At 49.3% G+C, this 13,815-nt stretch overlaps 1 protein-coding gene across 6 annotated transcripts in view; it reads right to left on the bottom strand.

Moving 5' to 3' along the window:
• SLC41A3 (solute carrier family 41 member 3) overlaps positions 1-13,815 on the bottom strand; it is a 33,668-nt gene that overhangs the window by 16,703 nt on the left and 3,150 nt on the right. For 4 of the 6 annotated variants that reach the window (XR_001513781.1, XR_001513780.1, XM_006763236.2 and 1 more), the window contains exons 2-5: positions 11,173-11,328; positions 7,530-7,637; positions 5,174-5,245; positions 1,358-1,502 (exon numbers count right to left, since the gene is read on the bottom strand). Coding sequence is in view for 4 of the 6 variants with exons in the window: in XM_006763236.2 (XP_006763299.1) it covers positions 1,358-1,502; positions 5,174-5,245; positions 7,530-7,637; positions 11,173-11,328 (481 nt within the window). In the remaining 2 variants the exon portion in view is untranslated. The remainder of the gene's footprint in view (positions 1-1,357; positions 1,503-5,173; positions 5,246-7,529; positions 7,638-11,172; positions 11,329-13,815) is intronic. The other 2 variants (XM_006763238.2, XM_015563577.1) reach the window with 1 other exon arrangement.

Here is a 13,815-nt window from a genome sequence, read left to right as displayed (position 1 = left end):
CCATCCATCAGCTGCCTGGTAGGAATAAAAGTCACCAAATAACCCGCTGCATTAACTTACAGAGAGCTTAGCTCAAGGTGTTTTGTGCTGGACAGAAGTGTAAATACAAATCCAACGTATAAAGTTATCACTTGTTCCTTGTTGCATTTGCACACATTGCGACATACCCATAGACATACAATCCACAAGAGAATCAGAATAAAGTCCATCCATTCAGCAAATATTTGGGAGCTGGGTATATGCCTGGGCTTGTTTTAAGTAACTACTGGGCTCTGTACTCACACTTAAATGCTTGTCAGATTGAGGAACAGACCATATGCAAGGAAGTGAACAAGCATTTGAATAAATAAATAGGATACTAAAAACAAAGAGTGACTGTGGACGGGCTCCTCTGGAGAGCTGATCAGAGAAGGGAGAGGCATTGACACTTAATTGGAATTACCTGTCTGCTCCCATATTGATGTCTCACTCTGAACTAGAATATAAACAGCACAAAACAGGATCCCTGGGAATTTTACTCTCGAGTGTGTGCTCAGCACCATAACAGTGCATGGCCAGCAGCAGACTCTCAGTAAACACTGAGTAACAATGAGTGGGTGGCATTCTTTGGTGACTGCACAGCCAACTGGTTCTCCACTGACATGTGTGGGCTCCAAGGTCAGGGTTACGTCTGCCAGTGCCTCCGGCTTTCCGCCTTCCGTAGACACGTAGGAAGCATCTTGTGGCAGGTGGTGTGATAGGAGCCACAGATGGAAAAATAGGAGATGGAGGCCTCCTGCTCTGAGGAGCTGACATTGTAGCAGGAAGGTGAGACAGAAAATGAACAGAGAAACAAGATCCTTTCACATTTCCCCAAGTGTTCCAAAGGGAAACGGCATGGTACGGTAGAGCATGGTGGCCGTGGAGAAGGGGCGAGGGAGGAGAGCAGTACATGGGAGGGGTAGTCAGGAAATACCTCTCTAAAGAGATAAAATTAAAGCTAAAAACTGAGCCTTGCTCCTCCCCTGACTGCAGACAGCAGAGCAACACAAGCCCACACCCTAGCCATGCCTGAGAAATAGTTAAGGACTGAATGAAGGAAAGAAGGAATGAACAGATGAATAGGCGAATGTCTACAGAGCCACAGGCCAGTTCTTTAAACAAGCAGAGGGAAGAAGCGGAGTTAGCAGCTCCCCCGGCACACACACCCTTCCCAGGATGGGGCTCACTGCCCACTTCCCCACAAGGTGGGTCATGACCTGGCAGGATGCCCAAGGCCCCACCAGTAGCGTTTTGGAACTGAAAGCACTAAGAGCTGAGAGTGGGGCATGGGGGCCAGGCGGGAGGAGGAAGGTGCTGGGGTTGGGGCACAGCTCACCTAGGGCAAGGGCCGCGAGGAAGGCGGTGATGACACTGCTGGCACACAGCAACTCCACCTTCGCAAAGTCCAACTCCCCCCTAGACGCAGCTCCCAGCAGCAGGGCAACCAAAGCCGCCAGGAGCCCCACGACGGTGGCCTGCACCTGTCGGGCAGAAATCAGAAACGTGAGGAAGGGTCCTCTGAACTCTTGCTTCTCTCATTCTCTCAGTTTTCTCTGATCAACCTCCCTGGCTGTCAGGAAAATTTTAAATGAAATCATAACTTGAAGACATCTTATTTATTTGTAACCGCTGTTGGTCCTCCTCTATTAAAAGATAAGCGCTGTCTTATTCTCTGCTGGGATCCTCAGCTTGAAAAGAGAGGCTGAATCTCAGCCCTCATCTGTGCTCACCACATAAACGGATGCAGGAATCTATGGATGGATGGGATACACTATTTTTACCCATCAGAATAGGTAAAATTAAAATTTGAAAGGTTGATAATATAAAATACTTCTGGGGGAAATGGTCTCATACACTGATGGTGGTAAAATTGGTACAGGGATTTTGGAGGAAAATTTAGATGTACATTACCCATGTACCTAATGATCAAGCATTTTCCAGGGAAACAATTGTACCTATGTGCAAAGAACCATGTAAAGATAATAATATTTGGAGCTGCTACTTACTGAGTGCTTACCATTTGCCATTGTAAGAAATTTTCATTCATTAAGTCGTTAAGAGAAAAGTACAAATTACAGAATTACATATACACTGTAAGATTGTTTTGTTGCTGTTAATCCTCACCTGAGGATATTTTTTCCATTGATATTGAGGGAATAGAAGGGAAAAAGGGAGAGAGAGAGAAACATTGATGTGAGAGAGACACATCGATTGGTTGCCTCCCACACACACCCCAACCAGAGCCCGGAATCAAACCTGCAAAGCAGGTACATGTCTTTGACCAGAGAATGGAACCCTTGAGCCTCTGGTGCATGGGCCAATGCTCTAACCACTGAGTCACATCAGCCAGGGCTACAGTATAATATGTATTATGCTTAAAAATTCAGAAAATTGTTATCATACATTGTCTATGGCATATATATATATATATATGTGTGTGTGTGTGTGTGTATATATATATATATATATACTAGAGACCCAGTGCATTAAATTCATGCCAGGGGCTTGGCCCTCTCAGGCCCTCACAGCCTCTGCCGGCCCTCACAGCCCCAGCTTTGTCTTGAAGGTCATCCAGATGGTTGTTCTGCTGTCTGGTCTAATTAGCATATTAGCTCTTTATTATATAGGATGATAAATACAAAAAGTAGTTTAGAATACTTTCAATGCTGGTGAGGTTATGAAGAAACCAATACTTCAAATATTAATACTTGTGCTATAGTTTAATACTAAGAAAGCAAATATTTTGTAATCTTTTGGGGGAAAGTGTGGAGCTTTAAACTGTTCATACCTTGTGAATGTGTGGGAAGTTCTCTCAAGAAATTCGTGCTAAAGAGAGCATTTTCATTGCAGGATAATTTATCAAGTAGAAGCCTCCACACAACTGCAGGTGCATCCACAAGGCACTGGTACAGTGAAGTGGGTCTGGGCCGAGGTCAGGCAGGTTTGCCCTGGCCCTGCTGGGCCAGCTCTCGATGACTGTCCTTCAATCTTACTGGGGTATTTCCAGGCCCGACTAGTTGTTAAAAATTTTTAATATCACTCTTGGTTATATTTATACTAGGGGCCTGGTGCATGATATTCGTGCACAGGTAAGGTCCCTAGGCCTGGCCAGCGATCAGGGCCAATCAGGGCCTTCTGGCTGCTGGCTGCCAAGGCCTTCCTTCATTTCGCACCACCCTCTGGTGGCCAGTGCATGTCATAGTGAGTGATTAAACTCCCTGTCTCCCAAACTCCTGAGGGGACACTTTGCATATTAGCCTTATATAGAGAGAGATGCTGGAATATGCTGACATTATTAAAAAGTTTTCTTGTGAAACTTGTTGCACCACTTATGTTGGATGTTTAGTGTTTTAAAAATAGAGGGAACAAAATTTTACCCTCACTATCATTCGGGCCATGTGCCAAGCCACTGCCTGGCCCAGAGCAGGACTTAATAAATGTTTGTTAAATCCAATCATGTGAAAATATACACACATATGAACAAGGATTTGGTGTAAAACAGAAAAGTAAAACCGGTGGCTTGTAGCGGAGGTATTTATCACTTACCCCTTGCCAGATCCACTGTTAGGGGTATCATGAGTGTCTCATTTAATCTCTGAAACTCTTCAGCTACAAGCCAAATCTGGCTGTACATTATCCATATACCTTACAGCAAGCATGTCAAACTCGTGGCCCATGGGCCACGTGCCTCATTTATTTGGCCCCTGTTAGCCTCTGAGTTTGACATGCTTGCCTTACAGTATATCATGGGTGGTCCTGGCCCATACAAGTCACCTCAAGTGAAGAAAGCAAACATCCAAACACAGAATTGCAATAGGGCAGCCCCAGCAGCACACCCAAGGCACCAAAGAGCTGTACCTGGTGTCAAGTTAGAACCGAGAATTAGAGCAGTGGTTCTCAACCTTCCTAATGCCGCGACCCTTTAATACAGTTCCTCATGTTGTGGTGACCCCCCAACCATAAAATTATTTTCGTTGCTACTTCATAACTGTAATTTTGCTACTGTTATGAATTGTAATGTAAATATCTGATATGCAGAATGTATTTTCATTGTTACAAATTGAACATAATTAAAGCATAGTGATTAATCACAAAAACAATATGTAATTATATATTCAATATGTGTTTTCCGATGGTCTTAGGCGACGCCTGTGAAAGGGTCGTTCGACCCCCAAAGGGATCACGACCCACAGGTTGAGAACCGCTGAACTAGAGTCTTTAAAGGGCTTCATTGCCAAGTGAACAAAAGGAGAAAGGACATTCCACAAAGAGATAACCGCATATGCAAGACATGCGGCTGGTGGGGAAGGTGGGAGCAGACCGTGAATGCTTTTTGGACCAGGTCCACACTTGGACAAGGGGAACCAACAGAAGGGCTGAGAGAAGGAGAGGTCTGACCAGCTTTAGGTTTTTGAAAAGGTCACTTAGGTTACCATGCAGAGGTGAGTGGAAGGTCAAGAAGCCTGAAGCAGTTAAAACAGTGAAGACATTTGCAGTCAGCAAGGGGACCCAGAGGCCGAGGCAAGGAGGGGCAAGGCTGGATTCCTGCATAGCTCAGAGGTAGGATGCTCAGTACCTGGATGTAAGGATAAGGGGCAGAGAAGCTGAGGTGACGCAGTTTCCAGCTTAATTAAATGGTAAGACTATTCACTAGGCATAGCTGGCATGATTGATTATCACGTGCAAGCTAGACACCATGCCTCTCCTACGACCCACAGCTCACAACAGCCCACCTTGCAGGTGAGGTGAAGTGACTTGCCTGAGGATCCCCAGCTGGTTGACTCCCAGAGTGAGTTTTCAATCATCAAACCAGACTGAGTTGGGGACTTCAGAACAGGTGAGTGAGAGAAGGGAAGGTGATGAGGCCAGCTCTAGCTATGCTGTTTCAGGGATACTTTGGGGGACAGTTTGCACCCTAGGCTATGAGAAAAAGAAATGAACAAGTACAGGCAAATCTTTCAAGAAGCCCCCAGCTACTGCAAGAATGTGGTCTGGTGGGCATGGTCTGGTGAATGGATGAGTAGCTCCCATCCCCAGAGCTCAGTCCAGAGCTCAGAGACAAGGCTCACTGAGCCTTCACTCTTCCTACCGGCCTGGCTGCAGATTCCAAAGAGGGGAGGGGACCCATCCACCAGGTAAAGGGGAGAGTCACCTGAATGAGGGCGAGGTTGCTGTTGATGACTCGGTGTTGCTCCCGGGGGTCATCAATTTGTCCAGTGTTGGCCTAGTGTGGAGAGAAAAGGGCAAAGGGTAAGTCTACTTAGGCCCAAAGCCAGGTCAATCCTTCCTGGAAAAAAAGGCAGTCTCTCAAGAGAGCAATCAGTAAATACCACTTCACTGACGTCAGAACAAATTATTAACCAGCTTTCAAAAGAGTGACTGGGGAGTGGAGGGGTAAAGACACAGGTGCCTTTGAGAATCAGATGGTATCATAAACCACCTCTCCCATACCCAAGTGTGGAAACGCACACACATGTATACATGCACACAAGCACACACAGGCATGCGTGTCACCCACAATTTCGGGGCCACTTGACTCCCAAGTTCCTCCACACACCACAGGGGAGGAGGACTCTGTGACCCTGGCCTGCGCCCTCTGCCAGTTCTCTGGCCCCATTCTCCTGAAATTCCCTTCTTCCCACGCCAGTGGACATCTCAAGGAACCGCCAACCTCCCAACCTCCTCTCCGCAAATCATCCCACTTCAGAAACACATGGGAGTCCCTCCCCTCTTAGTATGAAAACATAGGCTCAGAAAGGTGACTCTCTCCTTTAAAGATGGTCGTCAGGTCCAAATATCATAGCAATTGCCAGCGAAATTCAATACGTAGATAAGAAAAGATTTCAAAGCAAATATGTTTTCTCAGCTCCTTTGTCCTGAGTTCTTTAAGTTCCTGAACTCCCAGGGGCAAAATAGAATCACTTTTGTTTGTACAAATAAGGAGAGTTGTTTTTTGTCATTAGCATGAGGGATGTTGGGGACATATCACAGAACTGTCCCGGGGCCTCAGTCAGCTCCAGACAAACACCCACCTCAGGTGCTCACAGGAACAAGGGAATCAGGTGGGGCAGACCAGCTGCCGGACCTTCCCTTGCCTGGCTGACTTGTGCCAACAGCAGGATACCCGGAGGCAGTAAGACTGCATGTTGGGGTAAGAAAAGGCAGAGCAGTGCCTACAGTGGCCATTAGAGGGACACACAGTCCCCAGATTTATAAGACCAGCTACTGGTACATACCTCTAGGCAACATTTTGACTCTGCCCCCCAATCACCAGAGCTCGCCTGCTCCAAAGAAGGCAGCATTCTCGGAAACACAGAGTAAAAGGAGATCTAAAATACAACTGTAAGAGAGTGAACTTCTGTTGTTCCAAGCATTAAATGTGCAATACTTTGTTAGAGCTGTGACAGGGAACCTGACATGGGCTTAAGACACAGAACGTATTCTCTTACTGGTCAGGTGGCCAGCGGTCTGCAATGAGTCTGATGGGGCTAAAATCACGGTGCCAGGAGAGCCTTGTTCGAGGGGAGTCTGTGCCTGTGCCTTTTCCAGTCGGTAGAGCAACATGTTTTGGCTCATGGCTCTTCCTCCATCTTCAAAGTGGCAGAACATCTTCTCCTTGGTCTCTGCTTCTCTCAGAGGCCTCCTCTTCTGTCTGAAACGTCCCTCTGCCTCCCCTACATCAGTGCTCTTATGATGACACTGGGTTAATCCAGGATGCTCTCCCATCCAAGGCCCTTAACGTAATCACAACTGCAAAAACCCTGTCCATACATCTTTGAGGGCTGTTGTTCAGCCCACACCCCTCACCTGTCTTTCCTGAGTCCTGCGGCAGGCAGCCCCGGCCCCACCCTTTGCACTCCACCTAAAGCCATCGCTCTTCTCTCATTTTCTTGAACACACCACACTTCCTCTTGCCACAGGCCTTTTTCACATACTGGGTTGGCTATCCAATGGGCATAGAGAGAGGAAAAGAATTTCAACTTCCGGGAGAGATGAGAAGAGGGGCACAGCTAGGGGCCTTGTGAGTTAGAGCCCACAGGAAGCAGCTCTGGTTGTGGGGCAGGCACAAGCCCCCTTCAGGACGACCCCCCCACCCCCCCGGAGGTCATCACCAGCACTTAATACCCTGTCTCCTCTATGACATCCTCCATCAGCCCTGTGGTGCTCATCATGGCTTCAGTGTGAGTGCATGGAGCTGGGATCAGGGTCCAGGTGGCCAAGCAGAGGCAGCCCACAGACTTGGGCACAGGGACACAGAGCCCTGCCTGACATCGGGTTAGAGAAAAAACTCAGGGCACACAGGGGTTGGGCCTGGGCATACAGCAGTACAGCTTGGCTAAACAGGATGACGGGCTGGGAAGAGTGACCAAGTAGAGCATCGTGACAGAACAAAACTCAACACTTCTTTTTGGAGAGTGCAACCCACCCACCTACAAGCCACGTCGGGGAGACCTGGTGGTGCAGACATGTCCCTCCCCGAGGGGTAGCTCACCCAGATGTCCACTTACAGCTGTGGAGAGTCGTGATGCCAGTGTCATCTCCAGGTTCCCCTTCAGGCCCACTAAGGGTGGCACCAATGTCAACAGGTCTTTAACCTCCACAAACACGGGCCAGTGCTGGTGGGACAGAACAAGAAGCTCAATCCATACACACATAATGGCATAGCTCAGACATTTCTTGAGAGCTTTTCACAAGTTACTCCTCACTCCCTGTAAAACAAATGAGTAAGACTAAATCGTTTCCTTTTTTTTAAAAAAAAAGATTTTATTGATTTTAGAGAGAGAGGAAGGGAGAGAGAGTGAGAAAGAAACATCAATCAGCTGCCTCTTGCACCCCCCTACTGGGGATCGAACCCACTACCTGGGCACATGCCCTTCCCGGGAATTGAACCTGTGACCTCTGGGTGCATGGGATAACACTCAACCAACTGAGCCACATTAGCCAGGGCCTAAATAGTTACTTAAGTGGCTTTAAACTAAATACAAAATAATGATGAAGCTGTGAAATGTTCTCAATACTATTCAGTGAACAGCAGTAGAGGCCTCAAAAGAGTCCCTTTCTTTCTGGTCCTCAGAACCTGGGAAAATTGGGAGGAGGCTGGATTGAGCCCGTGGACACGCTTTGTTAGGTGTGCACAATGTGTTAGTAGAAACAGGAATGAGTCACTGATTTCAAAGCTGGGAGATCCACATGAACTGGGAGAGCAGAGCTGAGAGTGGCACTGCTTTATCTGGGACAAGGACTCCCAGGCGGCCCAGGCCTGCTGGCTGCTCCAGGCACCAGGGCCAAGTGCAAACTGCTCTGGAGTATCATGTGGCGGGGCTCTGGATTTGTTTAAAGAGATAGGAGGTGCGTCCATACAGGTCTCTATCAAACATAAGGAAATAAAAACATGAAGAATGAGAGGGTATAAAAAAGGAAACTCATGGATATGGACAACAGTGTGGTGAGTGTGAGGGGGGAGGGGTGAAGGTGAAGAGGGCATAGAGTAGATGCTAAAAAAATTTAAAATTTAAAAAAATAAAAGAATGAAAGGGATGCATGTTTCAAGAAAACTAGAAGAGAAAACAATTCTTTGTGGAGTGGAAACTATTCCAACCTACTTAACATGCAACTAGATTATTCCTCAATCATTTATAATGATTCTACTGATTTGTTTGAGCTCCCACACCATGCCCCCACAGTTATCTGTGACCCCTATACTAAAAGCTCCTCCTGGTTTTAGAATGCAAGAACTGAAAAAAAAAAAAAAAAACACATACTTTGTCAGCTAGGAGATAGGAGGCCTGGGGACCCCCATCGCCTGAGACAAGAGCTGAATGAAGCTGTGCGGATCCACTCACTTCTGGGGCCTGGGGAGTCATCTATAACGCAACCTGGAGGTGAAGGTACTGGGCCAGGGCATCTTACACACACACACACACACACACACACCCCACCTGCCCAAATATGTACTAGACTCCTCCGTGTAACAGGCTCACCTCTGAGCTCTCCACACTGGCGCCTAGGACCACATCCCCGTCCTCTGCTGACCTCTCTACTCTCTCCACCTTGACCTCCACTGAAAGCTCTTCCTCCTCCCAACCTTTTAATTTTTTAAAATGTAATTAAAGAATTCCCCCCCCCCCGCCCCGCCAGAAAAAAAATTTTTTTATTTCCCTTTTCCATATAGGAAAGCTACAAGGTTAGACATTTCACCAAAGTCTAATAAGCCTTGATTTAAGATGGGCGCAGGCTTTCAACTCTGCATAGTCCTCAGGTTCCTGGACAGCCTTGGGGGCTGATTTGACCAAACTAACACACTTGCTCCAGAAAACGCAGGGGCAATCTTTTTCAAAATTCCAATTCGGCAGCTGAGAAACGCCGTTCAAGGACAGATTGCACGCCGAGGGGAAGATCAGGCTGCCGCCGGACCCCTGACTGCCCTGTGGCACACACGGCTCCTGACCAATCCTTCCCCACCAGATTCACCCCAGCCCATGCAAAGTCCGCTTCTGCCAACAGGAAAACCCAGAGTTCGGGAGACCCGCCGGTGCAGGCCTCCTGACGTAATCCTGACTTCCCTTCACACGTGGTCTTCAGTTCCCCGTTCTGTCCACATCCTCTCCTTTCCAAGGCTGGAGCCAACTTCCAGAGCCACCCCACCCTCCATCCACACAAACGGCCCGGAGGAGGTGAAGGCTGGACCGAGACCCTTCATGCAGGCGTCCCCCCTTCTTGCAAGTGGCTGCTTGGGTGTGGCTGGGACACATCGTGGCCCAAGAGATTTGAGACGTCATGTCTAAACACATGAGGCATCACACAACCATGAGGGGTCTATTCAGGCACAAGGTCAACAGACGTGAAAGGTAAAGAAGAAAAACGGTCGGACCCTGGATACTGGGCGACACTGGTAATCCAGCGGGTGAACTAGTGCCGGGGCTGCCTGATCTGTAGACTTCTTTACAGGGATCAGAAATGATTTAGTGACTTTGAGTTAAGTTTTCCATTCCTTACAGCCCGAGCACCCTGGCTGATGCCCTGAGGTCTGTGCTGGTGATGTGCGATGTCACCGGCTCAGATCTGCCTTCTGCGTGTTACACCTGCTGACCCAACTGCTGACGGAACCTTGATATCCCACAAGCCCCTCAAACTCAGGTTTCTCAACTCAACCCTCCTCACCCAGCCCCCCATGCCCTGCTCCACCCACCAGTTCTAAGCATCCTTCCTGCTCTGCCAGCAGGAACTTAATTAACCCCTCGTGTTCCCCGCCATCCTGCCATCCAAATCTTTGTAGCTGTCCTACATTCTGCCACTGCCCTCTCCAGCAACACTTTAGACATCTAGCTGAGGCCCTAGGGAGGCTGAAGTCAATCAGAAGTGATGATTCTTCATTTGTGATCAGGACCACAGCTTCCCAGCTTCCCGATGGGGCCTGGAACCGCACCCTCAGGTGTCTCTGACCCTGCTGCCAGGGTGAGTTTGTTGCACAGATGACCATGGCTCCCAGCCCTTTAGAACCCTTCGTTGCCAATTCCACTCCTGGACACATACCCAATAGATATGAGTCCTTTTGCCCCATCCCCACCCCCAAAATATACAAAAATGAACCTCTACCAATGGAGACCACCATAGCCTCTGGCTGGCCTGGACCCCCAGCCTGACCTCTGTCCCTTGTCTTCCCAAGGAAGAGCCCCACGAAGATTCTGGGGGTTGAAGGGAGTAGTGCCCATCACCCTCAGGTCACAACACAAGGTCACCCATCTTCACAGTCCTGCAATGTGGGTGCATCTATTAGTCCCATCTACAGATGGGGAAACTGAGGTGGGGGACACTAAGGAGTTCTCTCAGATACTGAGCAAATGGCAGAGCCAGGATTCGAACTCCTCAGTCCCTGCCTAATGAGTCTGCATTCCCTGGAAGGAAAATGGTTTGAGCTCCCAGAGCTAATGTGGCTCATGTGGGCCGACCTTCAGAGAGGGCTCAGAAACTGTAAATCTCAGGCACTGGAGGACCCATCTGCCAGCACCGCTGAGCCTCAAGGCCTGGCTTAGGGCTCAGCCCCACTCGGCGGCTCCCTGCATCCCCACACCTGTCCTATCTGTGGTGCCTGGGAACCCCAGTCCGCCCAAGCCCAGGCCCCACACTGCCCCTCAGATGCCCGGTACGCACTTGGATGGTGTTCATCACCAGGCCGGCAGTCATCATGCCCAGACCCGAGAGCAGAAGGGGGACCACAACCTGGCACGTGATGGTGAAGGTGGTCTCAGGGAAGACCCCGTGGGGGGACCGGGTGAGCTCACAGCTGAAGCCTCGCAGCTTCTTGCCCTGAAAGCGGAACTCCAGATTCAGCTGGGTGACCACCATGGTCAGGCTGTCAAGCACAGTCCCAGGAGCAAGATGTCCAGGCCCAGGAAGCCCTCCGTCCTCTGTCCTCCTCGCCCTCAGCGAGATACGTTTTCTAAGAAGTCCACACAGGTAGGACGGCCAGGCGCCCTGCGTCTGTGGAAGGTTCCCCAAGTGCCCCTCAGCCAGAGTCAGAGCACACAAGTGAGGAGAAAAGGCCCGAGTGACTCAGCCTCATTGGGGCCTAAGCCAGCTCCTGCTGTCCATCTGATCTCTGCAGATAAGGTTTTCTTCAGAGTGGCTGCTACGTCAGCCGGGACCTCCCCCAGCTAGCCTGCCACAAGAAGGCTCACTGTCCCTCGGCACGACCTTGACAGCATCCAGCCCTCTGGCCCACGCTGGCTCTGGCTGGACCCAGAGATAGAGCCACGTGAGGACCGGCCTTGGCAAGGGCCACGCAGAGATCTGCCGACCTTGGCACGTGTGCCCTGGGCAGACTCCACTCTTGGCAGATAAGGGCCTAGACAATCTCAGCATGAGGGACCCACTCCTCAGGCCAGGTCTACAGCCCTCTGAGGGTCTGCAGGTCCCCAAGATACCCATATGGTCACCACGACTTTGATGTCCAGGGGGTCATGGGCACACAAAGAAACTGTGTTCAGAGGAAACACAGCCCTGTTCTTTCAAGGGCCCAGGAGATTTGTAAACGTGCTTCCAAAAGGACCACATTCTCATCTGCTACAAAGGTAAGACCAACCCGGTCCAGGAGAAAGGGCTGGGCTGCCACCGCCTTCCAGGAATTCTATTATTGTTGGGCATGTCCACCGTGCATTCACAGGTGCAGGCTGGAGCAGGGATGAAGGCCATAGCCAGCAGAAGCCCAAAGCTGAGGGTCAGGTGCACACTCACCTATGGACTGAGGACCTCACCTAAACCAGGCCCTGTGTAGGCCTCACCACCTCTTCTTAAACCACGGCCCCCCGGGGCACTTAACAGGCTCCCCTGTCTATCCCACGCTCAAGTCCCATCCCTTTAGCCTGAGGTTCACAGTCCTCACAAGTCTAGATCCTACGACCTCTCCTTGCCAATTCCAGCCAAAATCTCCAATAACTGTTTCCTTCTAGGTCCAGATATTCCTCTCCCTGCATTGTTCCTTGCACCATTCATTCACTCATTCATTCAACAGATATTTTTAAAGCCCTCTCAGGAGCCAGACATAATAAGCTCTAAATGTCTTTGGCATTCCTTCCACTGAGAGTTAGAGTTCTGTCTCCTCCCCTTCAGTCTGTGACTGCTGGAGCAGAACTCAGTGGAAGAGACACTGTGCCAGTCTGGTTCTGGGCCCAGATCCTGAGAAACTGACAGCTTCTACTTCCTATCTCTTGAGGTGTTCATGCTTGAAACTCAGCCACCATGCTATGCAGAAGCCCAAGCAATCACATGGAGAGGCCACATAGAGGGGTTCCAGCCACAAGCCCCAGCTGAGGTTCCAGTCGACAGCCAGCTCCCACTGTCATGTCACGTGAACGACTTTGGAGTGCCTAGCAAGCCACCCCTACAGAGGCTGCATTGAACAGCCAGCCATTCTCACTGAGGCCTGCCCAAAGCCCTGCAGATTCATAATCAAACTGAAAGACTAGCTTCCAACAGCCACAGAAGTTTGGTACGATTTGTTGCATAGCTGCACGCCATAGAAGACAATTCCTGCAGACCCTGCCATGGACCATGCCTGCGCTCACATGGCTCCTTCTGCAGCTCCACACGAGGCCCAGGACAAATTCCTGCCTGGACTCATGGCCAGTGAGGCACCTTCTTATCTCTGAGGCCTCGCTAGCTTCCTGGCCACAGCCGAACACATCCTTCCCCAGAATTCCCAAAGTACTTTTTTTTTTAAATCTGTCCGAAGGTAAGTCCACTTAATGCAAGCATGAACTGCTCAAGAATCTACTGTCCCTTCCTGGACTGTGCTCCTCTTGAGAAGGGAGTCTGACTGACTCACTACTGCAATCTTCACAGCACAGGAAACTATTCAATAATTTACTCCACGGACTAGTACTTAGGGCCTAATATTTGCCAGACTCTGATCTAACGGTCTAACAGATACCCATAATCTGTCAGTGGAATAGATATGAACTGAGCTTTCTGGTGTAGTAGATAATCGTAAAAAGGAAAATGTAATTATAACCTGGGAAAAGTTCTCTGAAGGAAAGTCAAGAAATGCTGAGAGCATAGAGCAGAATCAACTACACACATGTGCTAAAGGACCAGCAAATAAATGAACAAATGAATGAAAGAATGATAGATCTTCAGTTTCCCGTGCTTCTCAATACCTTTTAACAAGGAATCGTTTCGTGTTAAATCAATCACCAGACTCTCAAAATATCTCCAGATGCGTACCAGCAAGTACTGCCTTCCGTAGGCCCTGAAAGCTTCACCCTAGTTAGTGTCAGAGGCAGGACTAAGACCCTT

This window comes from Myotis davidii, unplaced genomic scaffold (assembly GCF_000327345.1).
Source record: "Myotis davidii unplaced genomic scaffold, ASM32734v1 scaffold78, whole genome shotgun sequence".
NCBI lineage: Eukaryota > Metazoa > Chordata > Mammalia > Chiroptera > Vespertilionidae > Myotis > Myotis davidii.
The sequence above is the reverse complement of the archived record's forward strand: the minus strand, read 5'-3'. Positions and strand labels throughout refer to the sequence as shown.